At 47.8% G+C, this 24348-nt stretch overlaps 1 protein-coding gene across 5 annotated transcripts; it reads right to left on the bottom strand.

Moving 5' to 3' along the window:
* Positions 1-576: 576 nt before the first annotated feature.
* IRF6 (interferon regulatory factor 6) lies at positions 577-17642 on the bottom strand. 5 transcript variants are annotated; one of them, XM_061383626.1, is made up of 9 exons: positions 17466-17621; positions 13249-13331; positions 12550-12731; positions 8622-8826; positions 7422-7550; positions 4918-5076; positions 3460-3852; positions 2628-2746; positions 577-2007 (listed from the first exon to the last, which is right to left on the bottom strand). In XM_061383626.1, exons 3-9 carry the CDS (start codon positions 12721-12723, stop codon positions 1783-1785), a joined length of 1404 nt encoding a protein of 467 aa, XP_061239610.1. In that variant the 5' UTR covers positions 12724-12731; positions 13249-13331; positions 17466-17621; the 3' UTR covers positions 577-1782. The 5 variants fall into 5 exon arrangements, with proteins under 5 accessions (XP_061239610.1, XP_061239611.1, XP_061239609.1 ...); XM_061383627.1 differs by lacking the exon at positions 17466-17621 and adding an exon at positions 17059-17416; XM_061383625.1 differs by lacking the exon at positions 17466-17621 and adding an exon at positions 14754-14778.
* Positions 17643-24348: the final 6706 nt, after the last annotated feature.

The following is a 24348-nucleotide window of genomic DNA, read 5'->3' as shown; positions in this document are numbered from 1 at the left end:
CAGACGTGGACTTTCTTAATACGATATGGCCCACAATAGGTTTCAGTATTCAGGAGGATTGGGGCCTGCAACCAGAGACTAGCATCTTGTTTTCCATTTGGGGCGTGGAGTTTAAATTATGTAGAATTTCACCGTAAAAAGAGTAAAAGGGTCAAGGGCAAAGTGAAAGCGAATACCAGTTTGTGGTAGCCATGGCTGCAGTGTTCTGCACCACTCTTCACCTTAATTGTTCAAACCCACCTACCTCCACCCAGGAGGGAAACGTGCAGGTTTGTACTACATGCGTTTTTTCCAGAAAAGCACTGCCCAGGCCTTCTTCACCCTGCCCTTAACATATTCAACACCCTGTTTTTCCCAACTACAAAAAATCCAAATGAGAGGAAAACATCTCCATGCACAGACGAACTGTCCTTGTCTCTTCTGTAGTCAGAGGCGTTTGTCCTGTGGGCCCAGCTCAGTGTCAAGTCTTCCTCAAAGAAGGGAAAGAAGAACAAGGGAGCTTTATCCTCTCTGAAGGCTCTCACTGAGTCATAGACTCTCATCTCTCTCTCACACACACAGTGGTACAGACATACCTCATTTTATTATTGTGCTTTGCTTTATTGCACTTTGCAGATACTGTGTTTTACAAATCAAAGGTTTGTGGCAACCCTGCATCAAACAAGACTAGTGGCACCATTTTCCAACAGTATTCGCTCACTTCATGTCTATGTGTGACATTTTGGTAATTCTCACAATACTTCTTTTTTTGTTATGGTGATCTGTGATAAGTGATCTTTGATGTAACGCTTGCAAAAACTTTATGACTCATTGAAGACTCAGATGATGGTTACCATTTTTTAGTTAAGGTACGCACATTTGTGTTTTTAGATATGCTGCTATTGCACGCTTAGACTACGCCATAATGTAAACATAACTTTTATATGCCTTGGGAAACCAAAAGATCTGTACGACTTGCTTTACGGCAATATTCACCTTATTGTGGTGGTTTGGAACTAGCCTGGCAATACCGCCGAGGTATGCCTGTATGTGGTAGCAAGTTGAACACCTGACCACAGAATCCCTAACCTTTTTCTATGTCAACAGCTTCCTTTTAGAAGCTCAATTTGTGAGCTTTTACTCCACAAGCTGGGTGACTTTCAGACTTTGGCACCTATTTCTATTTAGATATCAAGCTTAGTTCCTAAGCAACCAGCTGGCACCCCTCCCTCTTTCTTCCCCCATCAGGGAACCAGCCTACTATACTAGCATAACAGGTCAAACGGAGATCAATCCTGGACAAATCAGTGCTTCAGGGGACTTTAATGAAAGCAAAAAAAAAAAAAAAAATGGCGCAAGAACAAGGCAGAAGTGTTCTGTTCTAGGCAGTTTTGCCTTGTACAAATAGAATGAAGTCATCAAGTCAGAGTCTTAAAGCTGGCATTATTTCAGGCATCATTCTAACTCCTTCACTTTACAGTAACGAATATGAAGCCCAGAGGTTCAATGACTTGGTTCAAGGTCACCCCCCTGGAAGCAAAGCTGCAGTTAGAACCCTGTTGTCCAGACTCCAGGCTAAATCTCCTTCTATTGATACTACATTATACTGGGAGGTTTAAAGAAGAAGAGGAAAGTATGAAGGGTGATTTTTTTTATAAATTAAATCAACTTTAAAAGCTAGACATACTTGGAGAGTCAGAGACTACTAATGCTGTTAGAAAGAAGAAAGGCTTGAAAGCTGGTTAAATCTGAAAAATAAAAAATATTCATATGTACAATATTGTAAAAAAAAGGCATTCATGATTACTGGGCTGGCAGGGTAGTGGGCAATTGCATGCTGGGGGCGGGCTGCATAGGCTGCCAGCTTTCCTGGGTTTGCAGGATGCGGTACAGCTGCTTCAGCTGAGCAACGATGTTATCCTTGATGTCTGGAGTTGAGATCTGCAGGCGGACACTGCCACTGTCAAAGGATCGTGTGAAGTCACCAGAAAACATCTCATAGATCATCCGAGCCACCACCGGAATGACCTGTTCAGGACACAGAGCACACAGGTATCCTCTGAGAAAAAAGTTCAGAGAAAGAAAAAAAAAAAAAAGAAAACCAGCAGGAGGGACCCAAGGTTGAAGGAAGGACTAGTGAGGCCATGGGGAAGTCCCCAACTTTAATGTCTAGACACAAAATATGCTTTTATCTCTCTGGACTATCCTGCCAAGGTTCACTTTAGAATTTGGTTCAGATGAAGGTAAAGAATCGAGAGGCAGCATCACATCACATACCTAAATAAATAGCTGCTTATTGACAAAGACTTTTACCCAAATTTCATCTGTTCACAGCCAAACCCAAGTGGTCTTGTTGCCACTTTCCAGAATACGTCCTTAAAGTAGCTCAAAAGACTTCTAAAATTAGGCTTCTGCAAGACTCTAAAGTCAGTGAGAAAAAGTCTCCCGTGAATCAGTAATTTGCCTTGACAACCCTCTATTCTCCAGCCTGGTTCTACTGTACAATATACAAAACTTTGTTGCTACTCCATCTAATAGGATTAAAATCCACACAGGCTGATGGATACCTCAACTCAGAGCTCAACCCCAGACCTATGGGCTAAAGCATTGATAAAAAGGCAAAGAGTTGTTGACACTTATCTCCTCACCTGAACCAAGATGAGTTTCCTTTCCTGGGGTTTCCCATCTGGCCATTCTTCCCCGAAGCATAAGTAGATCTCAAATGGTGGCTGCTTCTCTATCTGTCCTTTCTGGTGGGCAATGAGATCTGTAGAACATGGAAGGGCAGTTTGGTATACTGGGTCATTCCATATCCATTCAGTAAATACCAGCTTTTATGTTATGTTGTCTGGCATAGTAGCCACTTGCCACATGTGGCTACTGCATTTAAATTCACTAAAAGTAAATGGTTCCTTAGTCACATTAGTAACATCTACATACTCAACAGCCACATGTGGCTAGAGACTAACATACCAAACAACACAAATATAGAAGATTTTCATCATTTTAGAGGGTTTTATTGGATACCACTTAAACTAGACTTGGGGTTCAAATCACACTGGAAAATTTACATCTCATTCCTCTCCTTAAATATACCTGCTTGAATTTGCCACTCAAATATGTCCCAAACAAAAAGACTATATGTTTAACCAATTATGATGAGTAGGGTCACCTTCTAAAGTGAAGGATAAATAAGTTGGTGGACTCTGGGGAGCAATGAAAGGCTGTCTCCCTCTTCTGCCAACAAAGGAACTACAACCAACCTAAAACTGGCTTCAAATATGTAGCTTTGGAGTGGAACGTCCTTCTGCCCCGGTCACTTTTATTTTTCAGAATCAAGGTTCTCTTCTACCTTGACTTCTTGCTGAAGAAACTGTTTCTTTAAGAACTTTGCAGAGCCAGGAGAGGCGGGGCAGGAAGAAGGAAGACATACTTGCAGGGAGCTGTTCCCACCCATCAATCCTCTGAAAAAAGACTCACCACTCAGGAACGTTTCCAGACAAAACAGTTTGACCTTCTTTTGTCTCTCAATCAGGTTGGGGGCAACAAGTGATGGGGCACATGGCCCAGACCAGTACACCTTGCACTGGCACAGCCTGATGGCATAGATGGCGTGCCCGCTGACCTCCAGGATCAGTCCTCTATCCATGACGTCTAGCAGCTTGCTGGTGAACAGCTTCTGCTTCTCATTGGTGATGTGCTCTGGCCCCGGGAACTTGACCTGCTCCAGGCTGACGGGACCAAAGAGCTCCTCCTGGTCAGGCATGGGACCCAGGTCCCCATAGAAGAGCCGGCAGCCTTGGGGGTTGCTCACGGTCATGGTCTGCCCATATTCCTTCCCACGGTACTGAAACTTGATGTCCAGGTCAGTCACTGCAACGTAAGACGGGACGGTGAGAGTCCTGCCCCACTGCTCTGCCTGTCCATCCCTAAGACTCGTGCAAGTCCATTAGGATCAAGCCATCTTTCAGCCAGCGTCCAGGAAGGCCACTGGCATAGTTATCCTTCCTGCAACACAGGGAGACATCAACATATCCTGGGAGTATTCCCTCAAAAGGCTGCCTTGAAGCAAACAGTTCAGAGTCCATCTATACTATCTTGGTTCAATCACCACTCCCTAAGAGCTAGAATTCCTCCAACCAAAGTTCTGGGTCCTAGTCTCCCCATTTTGTACTGAGTCTTTACATCAATAGGCGTTGGAAGGAGCTGAAAAGACTAAGGCAGCATCTGGTTTGTGTTGTCATTTTTGACTCACTGTTTAAAGAAACCAGAGAGACAATAAAAAATACCAAGCCATCTTTCTGAAAAGTACACAGATGAGCACACACTGTCGATCTGTTCTAATAATACATCACAAAAGGACACAGTTCACAGCAAAGTAAATTTTCACTCAGCAAATGACTATTGAACGCTATAGGTCTTACCAAAGCTATCAGCCTCTTGGACAAAATGGTAGTTTCCCCCCACCCCTGGCCCACCCCCTACCGTGTGTATTGTGAAAGGGAGAGGCAGGACATTGATTCTTCACTGAGATGGATTTGTGCACAATTCAGAAAGAGAGATTCTCTGGATCCTAAAGCCCCTCAAAACCCAAGAGCCTCCTTGACCAAATCCACAGTCATTAACCTCCCTTTCCCACAACTAACCTGGTCCCCAAATATCCTAGGCAAACTGATAAACCCAGGCCTTCCACCCACCTAAGAGGTGAGTAACGCAGAGCTGCACAGCAGCCAATCAGAGGATCTTCTTGGGCAAGCGGGTATGGGCTAATGTTTCTTTACTTCTTCCCCAGTGACTCATCAGCCAGCCAGGAACCAGACACAGAGGCTGCCTGGGGGACTATTCTATACAAGGCAAAGAAATGGAGGCAGAAGGTGGGGCAGGAAATGGACTATAATAGGAGCTGACGATCCAGTTAGGAAACCAAGGCTTACTTACTCGGGAGTGAGCTGATCCACAGCTCTGGAGAGCTATAGAAAGGCTGTATAGGCGCCTGAGGCACTTCCATCTCCAGAGGCTCCGTTTTGGGCCACACTGCTTCAGGGCTGCAGTTGCCCACACTGCAGTTGCCCACACTGGCTGGTGCTATGGGAGAACCTAAAACGGAAGGCTGTGGGTGAGCTGGCGGGGTACCACTCACATACCACCTGGGTTGGAGGCTCTAAAACCTTAAAGGTCTAACACTGGACCACAACTCAGTGTAGCAGCCCATCAATAATGCCCCCAACAAACACCAAAAAGAAACAAGGTTCTCCTGCTTCTATAACTGCTTGTGAGTTCTTGCATCGACTCATAATTCTGACAATGTACATTTGCTGATGACTAACAGACAAGTGAGTTTTCTCTGGGATTAAATTAGAATGGGTATGAATGTGAGGTTCCCTGTTGCAAAATTTGGGCCCAGCAATTAAATAGAAGTTGGTTGTCTTCTGTAAAATAAACTCAACTAAACTGATTGATTAACTTTGAGTGTTAATACATAGAAATTCATTTAAAAACAAACAAATACTTTATATGCATGAAACTTCTAAAAGGATACTCAAGAAACTGGTAAGATCTGTCTCCTCCAGGAAAGGAACTGTTTAGAGAAAGGATGGAAGGAAAATCTTTCAGCTGATTTCCTTTTTGTAACATAATGAATTTAAACCATGTAAGAGTATTATTTATTCCAAAGTATCCAATTAAAGAAACTGAGGCTCAAAAGGTCAAATGACTTGATTTTAAGTCCCATAGTAGCAAAGTGAAAAGAACTTGAGAGAATGAAAAACCCATCCTATTTCCCTGCTATTGTCAAAGTTGGCTCACTCCAAAGTTTTCAGATTTCTCCTCCTAACCTCACCTTTTATGCATCTATTCTTCAACAATTCTTCTTTCTCTGCCCAACAGCTCTGAAATCACAGAGGTTAATGTTTCTTTGATCCTTTGTGTACAAGTCTGGTTAAATCTATGTACCCATTTTACTTTTGTTTTTAATATATGTTCACATGTTTCCATAAAGGATCCAAGGTGGCCCGTAACATAAGGCCACAGAACAGAATCTTGAATAAGACATGAAAACAAATAGGAAATCAGAAAAACGTTTTTTAAATAGTAAAAAAAAAAAAAAAAGTATATATATCTTGGAAATGAGTTGTATCCTTTTAAGGGGTGAGAAGAACAGAATGAGTCAGCCAAGGATTTGGGAAAGGATCTCACGTTTCCAAATGTCCAAATCTTAAAATTTCACTAAATGGGAATGTAGCTGTGGCAATATTAGCCTGAGCGAGCTCTATGATGACTGTCTTTACTCATCACTTGGTTGCAAAGTTATAAATGACAGGGTAAGTGAAGGAAGACAAGCAGACAGGTAAGAGTCATTTCTTGACTCTCCGAGGAAGGGGCATCATCTAGAGTATGGTATTCCAAAATCCTAAAGGAATCATCTTGCTATACTGAATTTTCTAGGTGGCAAAATTATCTCATTTGACCCATAGCAGCCAGGTAGCACTAGTGGTAAAAAAAAAAAAAAAACAAAAAAAAACTTGCCTGCCAATGCAGGAGACATAAGAGATTTGGGTTCAATCCCTGGATTGGGAAGATCCCCTGGAGGAGGCATGGCAACCCACTCCAGGATTCTTATCTGGACAATCCCATGGACAGAGGAGCCTGGTGGGCTACAGTCCATGGAGCCGCAAAGACTGAAGCAACTTAGCACACACGCACAGCCAGATGGAACTTAGAAAGGCAGTGAAAAGCTGCTCAACTGAATGCAAGTCACGTGACTAGGAGCGTGTCAGTGGAAAGTTCAAGCAAAGATGCTGCAGAAGAACAATTCTCCCTGTGTTTGAGAATCCTCGGTACAACGGAAAATGCAGTACCTGCTCTGTCACACAGTGACCCTCAAACCTCTCAACTCATTTTTCCTGGGAAGCTGAATTCAAAAGGTTAAAAAAACAAAAAAGATAAAAGTCTCTCTAGTAGATAAATTTTATCAGAGCCTAGTATTAAGAGCTGTAGAAGCCACAAGGGTCCCATGATACAGTCTTAGCAGAGTAGCCCCTGTTAAGGGAGAGACAGAAAATTTATAGCAAGACAAACACCAGAAGAATTGGCCTACAATTCAGGAAAATGATATCTGCACTTTGACCTGAAGGAAATCAGCAAAATTTATAACAGCTGGTATATTTGTATGCACGATTGAGAATGAATTTCATTTTTTAATTTCTCTGAATTATCACATAAGACTCAGAAGATGCTCTCTATGCCTAGAAGCCACCCCCACAGGGATAACTGGGCCTAGGAATTCCTTTGCCTATGACCCCTACTTGCTAACAGACTGGCAGCCTGGCCACAGGGTCCAGTCACTGCTCCTAGGGCAGCGGTCGATATAGTGTCAACAGTTGCAAAACGAAAGCCCCTTACCTCCTCTTCACCCCTCCGCACCCCTCCATCACCCCACTCACCATTGATGTTCAGGAAGGGGAAGGTGTCCTGAATGGGGACGTGGTGCTGTGACTGGTCCAGCTCATCTTCCTCATCTTCTTCATCCACATCATTGTCTTTCTCATCCCAAGGAGCAGACCCAGTGGATCCTTCCCAAAAAACAGACACACAAGCCCACAAGCAAGCCACTCACTTTTCACTGTCATCCTGGTAGCTGACCCACTGTTCAAGCTAGCCACTGCCAGCACAGAGGCTCCTGGGGTTCAGCGTGCACCCCCAATGCCCTAGCCAAAGTGTGGGGACCGAAGGTGTTCACCACCCCCACCTTCCAGCTCCTTCTCTAGAACGCTAATGTAAGCTCTCATCCCCCCCACTATCCAGGAGCTGCACACCCTATTCCCTTCTCCTAGAAAACTTTTAACTTCTACTCTAAACCTACTTTGATGCATTAACATCCCTTTTAAGGACCCAAGGATCGCAGCTTCTCTCCTTTGTAAACTTAATGTGACAACAGAACCTTCCCTCATGGCAGGGCCTCCCTAGATTCACTGGAGGTCAAGTCTAAATCATCTGGCTCTCCAGTGATTTTGCCTGGAGAATCCCAGAGATGGAGGAGCCTGGTGGGCTGCCGTCTATGGGGTCGCACAGAGTTGGACACGACTGAAGTGACTTAGCAGTAGCAGTTGGATCTTACCCTACAAATTCAATGACATCCACCCATCATTTACAAAGAGAACTTATCAGCTTTTAGAATGTCATGTTAATTGATTCTTAGAACAGCCTTTGAAATAGGCAGGAAAGATGAGAGCCCAGGTTTTATAATGAAAGAAACTGAGGCTCAAAAGGTCAAAGGACTTGATTCAAAGTCCCATGGTAGCAAAGTGAAAAGAACTAGGTTTAGAACTCAGACCTTCCAAGTTTTAATCCCTCCTCCTTCTAAACTACCTGGCCTCTCTTCTCAGTGTTGAGCCCAGAGAGAAGCTATTTTTACAGAACTCTATGCTCCCTCCATTTTCTAAGGCTTCAGTGTTCCACTAAGTGAGCAGGAACACCTTGGTGAGTTTATATCTTTTGTTCTCTGAGCCTTTCCAGCGACAGAATTTCTTGTTCAGCAGTCATAACATTCTAAGCAAGGCAATTTTCAAGTCGACTATCTCTTGAAGGGTCTAGCCAGGAACCCAGCACACTGTCCACCTTCTCCCCAGCAGCTGGGGCCTCACCTGGGTTAATGATCGAGCCCTGGGGCTGGGGGATGTCACACACTTGATATATCTTCACTGGGTTCATGGGCACCTCCTTGGTGCCATCATACATCAGGTTGAATTCTCTGCTCTTGTTGAGAGCACAGCGGAGCTGGGCCTTCCATTTAGCTGGGTCGGGGTCATCTACCCCTTCCTGGTACTTCCCTGTCTCCACAGCCCAGGCCTGAAGAACAGGAAACTGCAGTGAATGCCTGCTGTTGCCCAGACACGCTGCAAAGTGTGCCCACCCTCCCGCATGCAGGCACGGACACACGTGGGCCCGCCTGGCCCAACCCCAGTGTACAGAGGCTGCAGCAGGGAGCACCACCTTGGAGGACCAACCCCAGTGTACAGAGGCTGCAGCAGGAAGCACCACCTTGACGGACCAGGCGAGGGAGGGCCGGAGTGAGATTAAACCAGATGCAAATATAATCTTGTGCAAAGAGGAGCCTTATCTCAAGCATTGGTGCCAGTTGGTGACTACAATGGCCATAATGAAGGGCTGAAAATAAAGAAACATCTGAAACAAATATACACTAAGATACTAATGGTAACTTTGAAAGCAGGAATGCAGATAATTTGTTTTACTTAATTTTTTTGACATGAGTTGCTTATATAACAAGAATAAAAAGGAAGATGGCATATGATTTGAAGCGTGTGGTCTTGCTGTCCCTCCCCTTCCATCTTCAATCTGATGCACAAATAACTGCAGAAACCAAGCGCCTTTAGGACTAAAATAGCCTGCGGGAGGGCAGGACACACACTCTGAGAATTCAACTCGCCGCAGCGGGCGGCGGAGGGCCTCAAGTCCTAATAAACTCACACTGCCTGCCTTTCCCTACTTTCTCAAACTCCCACATTGGGAACATTTCTCTGGAAACACCAGTGGCTGGTGGCCTGGGCCAAAACCACTGTGGCCTCGCCGCTCTGGTTTTCAGTTTCCAGGTCTAAGAGGCATCAGCTTTCTGCTTCATGGGCTATCCGCCCTTCCCCACCGTGAACATATTCTCCATGTCCATGCTTTCTTCAGGCCTGTCTAGTACGTCCTGGTGCAGAAAACGGGGGTGTCGTCTGCCGAGGACTCAAGATCGGGAAGCACACAGCAGCCTGTTCAAGCTGACAGGGCCCGTCGCTCGTCCAGCCCACCTCCCCGCCTCCAATCCTGACTGTGGACTTCTTCCTCAAGCCCAGACGGAGTTTTTCTGCCCTGTCCTCTCAGTACTCTGGTCTCTCTCAGTCATTCCCTGCAGAGCCTCACAGTCACGAGGAAGCTTCTTCCAACAGCCAACCTGAATCCTTATCCTCTGATGCACTCACTTTTTCCTACCCTCTTCTGGGGCCGGAGGGGGCTCCCCTCCTTGCTATGCAGTATGGAGTGAAGGGAGCTGACAAGGCTGCTGCCCTCAGCGTAGCAGGCTCCATTGCATCCAGCCCCGGGTAGGCGATCTCCACCTCACTGGCCCCCAGTGTCCAGAGAGTCCTATCTCCAGTTGCACCTGGCGGTGCCTGGCGGCTACCTCTCCCTATTTTCCCCTCCATTTGTTTGACCTCCAGGTCCACTCACTTCCGGCCCCACTCAGCTGGCTTGGGCAGTGCTGACTTTGGCACAGGTCTGCAAATTTCTGTGGCTCCCTGAATCCCTGCCTCTCCATGGAGAGCAGCCAGACTAACCCAGAGCCTTTTCTGCTCACAGCACAGCCTCGCTCCTGGGCCCATTCAGACCCTGTGGAGGACCTGAGGCTGATGCAGCAGAGGGTGGTATCCACCACGTGACAGCCATTGTCTTCATAAACAACCCATGTTTAAACCCATTCTGAGATTCTGGTCACCAGGCAGGTCCCTATTTCTCTTCCAAAAACGGACACAGTCTCTGCATTTTTATGGCAATTTATGAGTCCCTTTCTAGACGTTTATTTCACTCAATTCTCACAACAATCTCGTGAGGCAGGCAAGACTGGTTTTATCCTGATTTTACCAAAGGGGAAGCTAAAGCCCAGAGAGATTATGTGACTTGTTCGAGACCACACACGCGAGTGCCGGTAGTGGGATCTGAAGCCGGGACTCACAGCTCCTGGTCAGAAGGGGCTGTCTGATAATGGAGGGGCAGCAGATAGGCCTGGGTTCAAATCCTGGCCCCACCACTATGTGATTTGGGCAAGTTACGTAGCCCCTCTGAGATTCAGCTTTCACATCTACAACAGGAGGGTAACATCCTCTTTTCAGCATCATCGAGAACTAAATGAGATAATACTCCTAGAGTGTGGAGCAGATACCCTCTTAATTCTGGTCATCACCTCAACACCCTTATGCTGCCAAAGGCCTGCCAGAGCTTGGGATCTTTGAAGGCACCCTCATTCTCCTCCTGACACCCAGACCTCCCCTTAGCATGCCGCAAACAGATGCACAGATATAACTAGGACAGAGCAGCTGCATGCAGCCACCTTTTCCTCAAGCCCTAAGGATTCAGAACATTCTCGTGAGTGGAACCTTTGGGAACCAGCCTCTTTCCCCATGGCCAGCCACCATCAGGCACTTCAGTAACAAGTCCGGCTGCAGGCCAAGGCAAGAGGCCAGACCAGGCCCATCCTCCTTGATGCCAGCTCCAATAATTGGTGCTGGTTTCCAGATGGTTTCCTTACCACTTTTATATCATTATTAAATTTTTAAATTAAAAGCACTGATTTACTTTGTAAGTATTCACAGGCCAATTTTTTTCTCTACCTCTTGTCTCTATACCCAATAGAACGGTTCTAGGATGGCTCTCCTTTGAGGTATGAGTCCACCTCTCCTGGCCCAATCTCAGCCAGAACCTGGGGCATCAATCTTTAGAGGTTCAGGATAGAGACTGGATTTCACTTGACTTCCAGCTGCTAGTCAGGGAAAAAATGGAGAAACTCATTTCTCCGTGTTTTGGAGGTGCAGGAACTAAAGTTATTCAAGAGACAGAAGACTGACCAGCACAGAGAAGTCGGTCTGGAGTGGAGGCACAGGCTCCAGAGTTACAAACCACATAATAGCCCTTCCCACAACTACCTTCTCACTGACTTCCATCTTAGATTTTGGTTTCACTCACATTTTATAAAGTGTTACGTGATTCAATCTTGTTTTCAGTTAAGCAAAATAACTCTCACATCCAAGCTATTCTTTAGTTAAGAAAACATTTGTAGAATAAAAACCTGTAATTAAATCACCTTTCCTTTTTTTAAGATGGCTCAGGGGTAAAGAACCTGCCTTCCAATGAAGGAGACAGGGGTTCGATCTCTGGGTTGGGAAGATCCCCTGGAAGAGGAAATGGTGACCCACTCCAATACTCTTGCCTGGAAAAAATCCCATAGACAGAGGAGCCTGGAGGGCTATAGTCCACGGGGTCGCAAAAAGTCAGACACGACAGAGCACGCATGCATAGGTGGATGAGGCAAAATGTTTTAATTCCAAAAGAAACTTGCAGAGGGCCCTCAACACCCATTCTACAGGCTGTTAGGAGCCTGCTACCACTCAGTAGTTCTGCCTGGGTCTGGATAGCCATTTCCAGGCCAGAGCAAGAACCTTGAGTGAATGAAAGATTGACTGCTGGCTGACCCTCCAGAGCTCTAGAACAGCCTCAGCATACAGGCAATTAGCAGGAGCATAGCCAGTCACACGTGCCATCCCTTGGGATGTGAGCTGAGTACCTTGGACCGATGGGAAAGAACAAACGGCCTCGACCGTAATAACAGACATGCCCCAACAAGAGAAATCACTCTGCCTGCTAAGTCTGTCCCCCGACCCGCATCAACGACATTCTGCTGCCTCAGCATCTTGGATCTAGCACCTTCTTCACGCCAAAATTGAAAACAAGACAGTAAAAACCAGAAAGGCCTGAGAACTGGAAAACGTTTCGAGTGAGACCGTAAAAGAAGACCTTTACCTTGAAAATGGTGTTTTCCTCCTCTTGCTGGGGGCTGTGCCGGGTGGCATGTTTCCAGGGGATCTGGAAGCGTTTGGAGTCCCTGTGTAGCCAGATGAGCCCTGGGTACAGACCACTATCCACTTGGGCCACCAGCCAGGGCTTCAGCCGAACTCTGCGGGGGTGGAGGGCCATGATCTGGGCTGGGGGGAAGGGGAGAAGTGGGGAGAGGAGAATTAGGCCAGCCCCTGGGAAAAGTTCCCAGCCACTGTTCCCCTATGATAGAGCTACAGTTTCATTAGATTACAGCAAAGAAACTAAATATGGGAATAAACTGTGCCAGGTGGGGAAGAAAAGAAAAGAGGTTAAAAGGTTCTTTTGATTCTTATTCCAAAGCCATTTATTTTTCATGCTCCAGCCAAATCAGACTTATCATGTAAGTAGATCACATTTCTTCTATTTAAATCCAGAGGCAGAAAAATAAAAAGATGATGTCATCCCTGCTGGAACACAGTCCTTCCTGAAGTACCAAGAGAACAGAAGGGAAATTGCCCTTTTCAATCTCATCTTAGGAGAGGGAAGAAAAAAGTTATGGAAACAGCAAAGGATAGACAAGAACTGAAGCGCGCGCTCTTTTTTTAGACAACTACTGAATGACAGCATCGTGATGAGAGAGAAGCAGGCAAAGGGGTGGGTCCTGGTTGCAAAGTCCTCACTCACATAGATGAGCAGGCAGTGTATCCACAGGAATCTGAGAGCTGCGCCTCAAGTCAGGTTTCCTTGCTCTGAGCCACCCAAAGGTTCTGTACAGGGCGGGGAAAAGCGGGGAAGGGGAGTGTGAGCAGGTTATCCCTAGAACAATCCAGTGCTCTGTAACTGAGCTCAGAAGCCCCGGAATAATCAAATATCACAGTGCCTAACCCTAAAGTCCGAAAAACAGTCATGAGACACGCTCCCTACTGTTAGGACAGCCTCCTTACCTAGGTCTGTTTATCTCCCCCACAGAGGCTGAGTGGAACTGATTGGCTACAGGAGCCAGCCTGGGTAAAGTCTGCAATTGATCCTCATAAAAATAGAAGGGCTCAGCACAGCCTAGCAGATAACATTTGGTGCCAGCGGGGGAAACAAAGGCCTGTCCCAACTGGGTGTCTACAGGAAAGAGCAATCCCTGGAGAACTGCTTGCCTGGGATGTTGCATTTAGACTTTTTTTTTTTTTTTGGTGTTCTTATCTCACTTTGTTTTTACTTTCACGTGAGAAATTGATGCCTGCAAAACAACGTTCATTCAACAAATATTTGTTCGTCAGCTACCGTGTGACAAGCGCGAGGTCAGTTATTAAACACAATGTTTTCATCAGACTGCCTGAAGAAATCCACACTGGAATTGCTCAAACCCCACAAGAACCTGAGAAAAGGAAGATAAATAAGTCACCTTCCCACCCAGAAAGATTCCCACCGGGGCTGTGGTTCAGAAATCAAACCAGTTGAGTCAGCTTAAATCTCCCCCTCAGAGGAGCTTAGCTGAGGGGGTGGCCCCTAATGCGTCACTTCTTTCCCAGGCCAGCCTGCAAACAAATGGGAAAACGCAAACTCCGCTGGGTCACCGGCACTTTAAGAGCAAAGCAGGGCCTGCCCTCACCTGAGCCTTCTGACCCAATTACCAAGCCCTGCAACTGAAACCTGCCCCCCTGGGAGCAGAGCTCCCCGTGGGCAGGCGAGGTGGCATGGCGTGTTCAAGTGCCCTCCTCCCCCAAGTTCTTGGCCTTGGTGTAGGTTGCTCCATAGGGCAGCAAATCAAGCTATCAAACCCCGGAGAACATTTACCTTATAAGGAGGAGGGAATGCATATCCTCCGCAGGGCAAGTTCTAGCCTTCCCTTCTTCAGTTCTGGCCTGTGATGATGGGGGGGATGGGGCGAAGGAAGAACCAAGAGAACCGGAAATGGATGGCAAACGGGTCCAACCTAGTAAGGGGCTTTTGAGAAGATCTACTGCAATATGGTCAGCCCTCCTATACTGTTCCCTGGTGGCTCAGGAGGTCAAGAATCTGCTTGCAACGTGGGAGACCCAGGTTCGATCCCTGGGTCAGAAAGATCCCCTGGAGAAGGGAATGGCAACCCACTCCAGTATTCTTACCTGGGAAATCTCATGCGCAGAGGAGCCTGGCGGGCTAGAGTCCATGGGGTCACAAAGAGTTGGACACAACTGAGCGACTAACACACTTACTGTAATATGGTCAGTCCTGTGTCTAGGACTGGCAGACATGTGAAATCCACCCCTTGAAGGATTGCAGGCTTTGAAGAAGAGAGTTCCTCCTAGTTGATCCACGGCACATCACAAAAAAAATTAAGGCAATCAAGCCAACACAAGGAACTGCACACAGAGTGATGGGGAGGGAGAAGTAGCCACCCATAGAGATCCGTGATTAAGATCTAGAACCCTGTGTTCTCAGCATTCTCCCAAGATGGCAGCACACAGGGGCAACCCTGCCCAGCCTCCTCCTCCCTGCCCCACCTCCATCACAGCTAACCCTCCCCATCTTCTCAAAGCCGACCAGTATCTCCACCTGCCACCCAGTAACTAAGACTACAAAAAAAGGCAGAGAGGGAAAATTGGGAGGCAACCAAAATAACAGGGGAAAACAGCTAATCAGACATTCATAGGCTGCAGCATCTAGCAGCTATTAACATTGAGGCATCTGAAGAATTTTTATTGGATTTAGGAAAATCTTTATATATGTACTTAAGAGGGAAAAGGCATCATACAATATTGACTGGGTAGTATCTCTTCCATCTTGTAACATAACATGCACTTGTGAATATATGCACATAGAATTTTTAAAGGGGGTAGAAATAAGATATCGATGCAACGAGAAGTTCTTAGTCGTTACCCCAGTAGTTACCTTAGCGATGGTAGGATTGTGGGTGACTTTCACGCTTCCCTACATACTTTTATGATTCACATTTTCCTACAATGACATGTTTTGATTCATAACTTAAAAACAGAACACTACAAGTAATATATATATGTTTTTTTTTAACCACAGGAAGCTAAGGCATTTCTTGGCCACTGGGAGGTAAAAAAGATGATGGCCTTCAGCTAATAGAAACCATGGTAACAACAATCCTCTATATCTACATAGGCTTTATAGTTTTCATGTACGCTTTTACTTAATGTGTCTGACCTCATCCTCATGATGTAGAAGTAGTGTTGTTATCATCCCCATTTTACAGCTGGGTTAACTGAGGCACAGCAAAGTGTTTTGTCTGGGGCCTGGACCCAGTACTTCTGAGTCAGAGTGTGCTGTACCATAACCTGCCACTGCACCCAGCCCTCCACGTCTCTCCCTTCTTCTGTACACCGAGAGAGTAAACCAAAAACATCGACAAAGATCCAAGCAGCACAGAGGGCCAGTGAAGTGCTTAGGGAGGAGACCGCACGACACCCACCCTTAAACACACCTAAACCAAAGTTTTCTTTCAAAACACTCTTGCCACCCAAATCCCAAGGCCCACAGAACAACCCTTGCCTAGTTGAATTCAGCTCTGGTTATCTCTAGCCGCCATCATAGCAAAATTCAAGGCCTGAGTCTCCAACAGGTATTCAACCAGCCACAGAACAAAGATCCTCACCCAATCACTCTCCTCACTCTGGGCCCTGAGCACAGATGCTTTCAGCCTCCCCAGGGCATGAACTGTCCTCTCTCACACCCCCAGTCCAGGGAACAGGCCCCCTAGAAACACCCGCACTGCCATCTCTGCAGCCCCTGCCCAGACTACTTTCCAGGAACACCCTGAAGCCGAGACTCAGCTGTCAATGATTTTGCTCAGAGTAAAACACACACACTCTCATTTCTTGCAGACAGGCCTCAGGCGATGGTCCTGCTTTTTTCCTCCCTCCTCCTGGAGGGACCTGAAATGCCATCTTCCGAGTTCCCCAGTCTTTCCTCCATTTAGTTCAGCCCTGTTTAGGGGTAAATTCTGAACCTCTACCCATGATTCCTATGCCCTTCCCCCCTGCTTGATTGAAGTTGGGGGCTGGAGAGAGCTAGCGACCCTGTATGGGGTGCTGGTGTCAAGTGTTATACAAACATCTAAGCCTAAAGTACTGTTCTGGGTCGGCACCCCGCCGTCACCAACCCCTGCTCAAACGCGCCTTCTTCCTCTCCCTTCCTGGCTTCCACTTTTGACAGCCACCAAGAGAGCAGGGGCGCGTCGGGATGACCCCTTTACCACACAGCAGGCTCCCTGTGAACAGTGGCACCCCGGGCCTGCTTTCCAGCCCAGCCTGGAAGACTTTCCCCACTTCTCCACACCCGCCCTCCAGCCCCTTCAGGCGAAGAGAGCCTCACCCCCAGAGCAACCACACCCAGCGCCACCCTCCTCAGCACCTCATTTGGCTACTTGGAAATCCGCGGGTGTCTCCCAGGCCCAGGGCGAGGGGCCTGAAGGTGCTAAACAAATTCCAGGAGAGAAAACAAACTGGCCGAAGCTACTGGTTGCCCCGACCCGCAATTTTCCAAAACACCCACCAAGATCAAGGGCCGGCTGGCCGGGTGGCCGGCCTGGGAAATCCCCTCTGTGGGCAGCGAGGGCCGGCGGAGTGGCGAGCCGGTAGGACCAGAGGGGTGGAGGCGCCGCAGCGCGCCCCGACGGTGGGTGGGTGGAGGCTGGGAGCCGCGCACTCCCGCTGGGCGGGGAGGGAAAGGAAGTGGACCGAAGCGAGGGGTCGGGAAGGGTCCGGCGATCCCAAGCTGGGACTGACCATCCAGTAGCCACCTGGGCCACAGGGACGGGCATCCAGCCCTAGAGGACATCGGCCGACGCACGGATGTCCCTAAGCAAGCTCTCCTCACCCCTGCAGGCTCTGGAGGGGACCCTTCACCAGCGGGCGTGCCCTCCCTTCCCCAAGCTAGTCTCCGGACTTTGGCGTTCCCACCTGTCTTCAATCCGGCTGCCAGAAGCGAACGTCCCTCCGAACCAAGTCCCCAGGTACGATCACCCGCCGCCACCGCGCTCCTCGACCCGTAGGGCGAGCAACGCCTGGCTGTGCGCTGGTAGGGATTGCGGGCTCCGCTCCCCGCCCCGCGCCGGCCCTCACCTGCCCGGCCCAGGTGCGCCAGGCTCACGTCAGCGCCTCGCCCGGGGACGCCGCGGCCCCCACCTCCGCCGTCCGGCCCCGCCTCCCAGGTGTAGGCCCGCCTCCCAGGTGTGGCCACGCCCCCACATCCGGGATTGGCGGGTCGCGATAAATATGATACTCTGTTCCTGAGAGGCCCAGGCCCTCGCAGCGCCTTCCCCACCGCCCTGCCCTGCTTCTTATTCAGGCTGAGAAAGTAAACGCCAGGATTCAGGTCTCGACCTGACCCCTCGGGGCTCGTGTGCTTGTCCACTGGAAGCGACTGCGAGGAAATCTAAGTCGAGAAGATTTAGCTCTAATTCGAGAAGGGGCCTCCCTTCCCTTCTGCCCAATAATTACCCCTTCCGTATGGAGGTGGTGCTAGTAGTAAAGAACCTGCCTCCCAAGGCAGGAGACATAAGAGACATGGCTTCAATCCCTGGGTCAGGAAGATCCCCTGGAGGAGGGCATGGCAACCCACTCCAGTATCCTTGCCTGGAGAATCCCATGGACGGAGGAGCCTGGCGGGCTACAACTCCATAGGGTCACAGAGAGTTGGACACAACTGAAGCGACTTAGCACGCATGCACGGAGACGGTTAACTACAAATAAGGGTTTAGAGATTGTGGGCTGGCCCTATTACCTGTGGGCCTGTGTAAGTGGAGCAGGGTGTGGGGAGGGGACCCAGGACACTTGGTCCCTTCTGAGGAAAGCCCTGTGGCTTCCAGGGCAGGAATTCTGCTTCTACTCTGCCCCTTACCCCTGTGACCCTGAGTAAGTTCCTTAGATGCTTGGTTTCGATTTCCTCATCTATTCAATGAAAATAATACTTCTGTCTTTTCCAAATACTGTCTGGTAATGATTAAAAGCACAGCCTCTGCAGCCAACTATTGGGATTCAAATCCAACTCCATCAGTTACCATAGACTTGGGGAAGTTTTCCTAAGCTGTCCGTGCTTCAGGGTCTTACCTGTGAAAAGTGAAAGTAATTGAGTCGTTTCCTACTCTTTGCTACCCCATAGACTATACAGTCCATGGGGTCGCTAAGAGTCAGACACGACTGAGCGACTTCACTTTCACTTTTCACTTTCATGCATTGGAGGAGGAAATGGCAACCCACTCCAGTGTTCTTGCCTGGAGAATCCCAGGGACGGGGGAGCCTGGTGGGCTGCCGTCCATGGGGTCGCACGGAGTCGGACACGACTGAAGTGACTTAGCAGCAGCAGCAGCAGACTATACAGTCCATGGAATTCTCCAGGCCAGAGTACTGGAGCGGGTAGCCTTTCCCTCCTCCAGGGGATCTTCCCAACCCAGAGATCAAACCCCAAGTCTCCCACATTGCAGGCGGATTCTTTACCAGCTGAGCCACCAGGGAAACCCATGTGTAGAAGGATGTAAATAATCATATCTACCTCAAAAGGGTATTGTGAGTATTCAAAAAATTACTTCATATAAAGTGCTTGGAATGATATTTGGCACTTCCCAACTGCAGTTGGGAATACCATTTTTATCGATGTGAAGATAAAAAGTACCATAGAGGTAGTGTCTCACTGAATAAACAGAATCTCCTACTATTAATTTTTATTTATGTATTTATTCATTTTTAAATACATATTTTCATTTATTATGAATGATTATTATAAGCTATTATAAATGGTTCATTTATAATAAATTGTTTCTTTTATCCATTTGCAGCGCTGGGTCTTCTTTGCTACATGTGGGCTTTCTCTAGTTGCGAGCAGGGGCTACTCTTTGTTCAGCGTGTGGGCTTCTCACTGTGGTGGCTTCTCTTGTTGCGGAGCACAGCTCTAGAGCACAGGCTTAAGTAATTGCAGTGCATGGGCTCAACAGCATTGACATCCGGGCTTAGTTACTCTAGGGCATGTGGGATCTCCCCAGACCAGGGCTCAAAGCCGTGTCCCCTGTATTGGCAGGTGGGTTCTTAACCACTGGACCACCGGTGGACATCTCTTACTATTACTTGAAATGCAAGGCCTGTATGTCCCCTAATGGGTGTCCGATAAACGTCCCCTCACCTTTCCCACTGCAGAGAACCTCAGTCCCTACAGAGTGCATGCATACAGTGAGCAGAGTAGCAGCACGTGGGATGCTGCAGCACTGGGCTGTCACAGGGAAGAAGGGGCACAAGCAGGGCGCTTAGAGGCCATGGTGAAGTAGTGTTATGGACTGAACTGTGTCCCCTAAATCCAGATGTCGAGGTCCGATGACCCCTCGTGTCTCTGAATGTGCTCTGACTCGGAGATAGGGTCTTCACAGAGTTAAACAAGCTAAAATGCAGTTATTAGAATGGGCCATAATCAGATATGACTGGTGTCCTTATACAAAAGGGAAATTTGGACGTAGAGACAAATAGACACTGAGGGAAGAGGATGTGAAGAGACACAGCGAGGAGACATCCATCTGCAAGCCAAGGAGAGAAGCCTGGGACAGACCCTTCCCTCCCTTGAAGTCCTCAGAAAGAACCAACCTTGCTGAGACCCTGGTTTTGAACTTCTGGCCTCCAGAACTGTGAGATAATACATTTCTGTGGTTTAAGCCCCCTAGTCTGTGCTCCATTGTTCCAAATGCAAACTAATTTGGAAACTAGCAAACTAATATAGCTAGGTTGGAGAGCTCCAGATTGGTAATAATGCAGACTGGATTCCTAGTCCCAGTTCAGCCTAGGGACACAGCCAGCAAAGGCCTGAAAAGGCAGCAAGGTCCAGAGCCTGAATCAGCCACTGCTTGTGGCCACTCTTACCTTCATGCAGGGAAAGGGGAGGGCTATCTCATCAGCACAGCCAGCCTATTACCACTGGTGAGCTCATTGGACAAGCTGTACCTTCCATCTGGCCCAGGGCTGGGCTCCTGACACCAAACAAACAATCCCCTGCAGGTGTATAAGTGGGATGTGGGGGAAGACCACCAGGAGAGTGTCGTTTGAGGGGAACCAAAAGCTGAAAGCATGAGCCCACACACAGACACTTACTTTTGCAATAGCTGAAATTACCATAACTAAGGTGATTTCTTAGTGATCTTCTTTGGAAGGCACTTTCTTTTTTTTTCTTCTTTTTTGGCTCCTTTGCATGGCCTGCAGGGTCTTGTTCCCTGACCAGGGATTGAACATCTGAGGACACAGCAGTGACAGTTTTGAGTCCTAACCACTAGACCACCAGGGAATTCCCTAGAAGACGTATATTTTAGAAGCAGAGAATTTGAGTTGGGAGGGCCCTTCAAATCCTCTAGTTTAGGGGGGAATTAGAGATGTTGTTTGACCCACAAAATTGTTTAAACATCAGGAGATTTCACAAAACATCCAGAGTCTTAGCATCTCTTAAAGAGTTAAATGCCTGGGACAGCGTGGGTTGGCAGCTCCATCAGGCAACAGCTGCCCATTTAAAGGGAGTCAACATGTAACAGTCGGGACAACCCCGCCCGACTGGATTCACTCATTTACTTTAATTGCCTGATCCTGCTGGCATATGACCTCGCAACCTCTAGTCCAGATATCCCTTTTTTAAAGGTGAGAAAACTGAGGCCCAGAGAGGTCAAGTGGTTTGCTTGAGGTCACATAGTAAATTAGCTGCAGAGCCAAGACTAGAGCTCAAGCCCAGAGCTCTTTCCTCCTGGATCCTGTTCAGCACCCTAGCCAGAGTGCATTCTGACTGTGCTGCACTGGTTGCAAGTTACCCATGCGTCTGGACACTGTTGATACTATGGTGAACAAACCATGGTTCCAACTCTTGTGTCACCCTACTAAAGAACCAGTGAGAGGGAATGAAGCAAGAAGAATTAAGGTAGAAATCAGGAGGAACTTCCTGGCTCTTCAAATGAGAGCTGGCAAGAGGCCATCCTGAGGTCTCTTTTGCTTGAGACATAACCTTATCTGCTTGGTCTGAGGAATCAGAACATCTTATGAGTCCCTGTGACGGCGCTTTGAAGCTGAAACTCCAATACTTTGGCCACCTGATGCGAAGAGCTGACTCATTTGAAAAGACCCTGATGCTGGGAAAGATTAAAGGCGGGAAGAGAAGGGGACGACAGAGGGTGAGATGGTTGGATGGCATCACCGACTCAATGGACATGAGTTTGAGTAGGCTCCGGGAGTTGGTGATGGACAGGGAGTCCTGGCGTGCTGCGGTCCATGGGGTTGCAAAGAGTCGGACACAACTGAGCGACTGAAATGACCTGAACTGTGAGGGCTCTAGAAGAATCTGTTCTGTGATCTCAAAAGAGCACTCTCAGGATTCAAACATCCCCAACACGGCTTGAACCTGCAGTGTTCCCAGGCTTTTGCCCTCTGTCCCTGCTCAGGTGAGGCACTGCTGAGTCACTCATGAGTCTGAGTTTCAGGCAGTGGGATGTATGTTTCAGCACAGGCGCCCTGATTCACAACTATAGGAAATTGGGGAATTTCCCTCTCTGGCTCCCGGGCAACTCTTAGCTGGTAGTGTTGTTTAGTCACTCAGTCGTGTCCAACTCTTTTGCGACCCCATGGACTGTAGCCCACCAGCCTCCTCAGCCCACAGGATTTCCCAGGCAAGAATACTGGAGTGAGTTGCCATTTCCTCCTCCAGGAGATCTTCCCTACCCACAGATCGAATGCACATCTCCTGCATTGCAGGTGGATTCTTTACCACTGAGCCACCAGGGAAGCCCTTAGCTGGTGAAGTGGGGTCTTTTTCATGACCCTGAAGCTTTAGCCTCTACAGTATGAAACACATGACAGTAAAGCCATGTGACCCAAATCCTACTCTTTTCTTGGCAGGGCAGAGGGCACGGCAACTGGACCCTTTCCCAGTGGCTCAGTACAGTGGAGAGTGTTCCTGGAAGCAGTGACAGCAAATAAGCTCTGAGACGAGCCTGAGCATCCGTGGGGCTGCTAAAGAAGGGGTGGGGACTAAACAGTCCGATTCTCTGCTAAACAGTCCGATTCTCTGCTCTGTCAGAGGAACTCAGACACCAGCCAGCTTCTGGAAGGCAATTCTGGAGCCCATCAGGTCTACCCTCAAGTCCTTTCAATGTCCTGGTTTATCTCTGGCTCCATCAAGGGTCTCAAGGGACTAGGGCTACAAGGAGCCTAACACACTGTCTGAACCACAGCCTAAATTGTAATGCATTTTGGTGTTGCCTCTTCCTCTGTCCCCTCTCCATCCATAGACTGCACCCCGGAATGCCATCCAAATCCTAGAAGCATTGACATTTCTGCAGCAGAAATAAATACATAAATGAATCTCACGTTCCAACCTAGACAATGACTTTGGCTCGAGACTTTAGGAGAATTCCCAAGAAAGTGTTCACGATTATTTGTTTCTGACTCTTTTTATCCATGGACCAAGCTGAGCCCTGGTAAGTGTTCTCAGAGAAGCAGCCTTCTTTATTACAAACTTGGGTCTGTATGAGAGGAGCAGGAGGAGGAAAAACGAGACTCAGTAACTCCCTTGGAAGTATAAGAGTCCACTTCCATCTCCCCTGGCAAAGGAAGCTTTAGATCTGCAGACAAAAGAACCGAATAATAAGTTACAAGCACCTTGAACATGAATGTTCATAGTCCGCATTTCAGATATGCTGCTCTGCTGGGATAGAGCGATGCTGTGATTCTAACTTCACTGTCAGCACCAAACAACCGATCCTGTGCTTATCTGCGGCTGTGAAAGAGATCCTGGATCTGAAAGCTCTCTGAAATTCACAAGTGGGTGGGAGGGCTTCTTACTGCCATTATCTATTTTTTGTTTCCTCCTGTAAATCATTCTCTCTATGCCTCAGTCAAGTCTCTGGGGGCAGCAAGGCACAGGCCAGACAGAAACTCTGGTAAGCCACGAGTTCCCAGCACAGGGCCAGGCGCAGGGTAAACTCCAGGAGCATAGGACGATGTGTTGACTTCAGAAAAATGAGTTGTCTGGGGATACAGGATCTTTGGGGGGAAATGTGGTGAGAAACTGGGTTTTTTTGTTGTTGTTCAACGAGACTGATTGACCGAATGTGTTTTATCTTGTCTCCCTCCCCAGGCCATTCCAGTAAAATGACAATGAAGGAATTTAAAGAAAGGGTATTAACCCACAAGGTTAAGAGAGGACAAAAGCATGAGCAGGGAGATAAGATGGGATGAAAGATTTCAACAGAAAATATTACAAGATGAAATATTATTTCAACAAAAACAAGGAGTGGGGAGGTCTGATATTTTGATTATAAAGCTTTCAGTACTATTTGATTTTAAAGCAGACAAGACATAAAATTTAAGAAACATTTTATTACGAGGACTTCTTTCAAAAGAAAGGAGAAAGGGCCCCAGGGAGTCAGGAGAGACCTGGATGTCAAATCTTTCTTTGGTACGTGGTCACAGCAGAGCTTGTCACTGTTGCTGTCTGAGCCCAAGCCCCTTCCTCTGAAGGGGGCTGAACAAATCCCACAGTTGCCTTCTAGTCCTAACAATTAACCACTTCTACAGGTAAGTTCTTGGAGAAGGCAATGGCACCCCACTCCAGTACTCTTGCCTGGAAAATCCCATGGATGGAGGAGCCTGGTAGGCTGCAGTCCACGGGGTGCCTAAGAGTCGGACACAACTGAGCAACTTCACTTTCACTTTTCACTTTCATGCATTGGAGAAGGAAATGGCAACCCACTCCAGTGTTCTTGCCTGGAGAATCCCAGGGACGGGGAGCCTGGTGGGCTGCCGTCTATGGGGTCGCACAGAGTCGGACACG

This window comes from Bos javanicus, chromosome 16 (genome assembly GCF_032452875.1).
Source record: "Bos javanicus breed banteng chromosome 16, ARS-OSU_banteng_1.0, whole genome shotgun sequence".
Taxonomy (NCBI): Eukaryota; Metazoa; Chordata; class Mammalia; order Artiodactyla; family Bovidae; genus Bos; species Bos javanicus.
The sequence above is the reverse complement of the archived record's forward strand: the minus strand, read 5'-3'. Positions and strand labels throughout refer to the sequence as shown.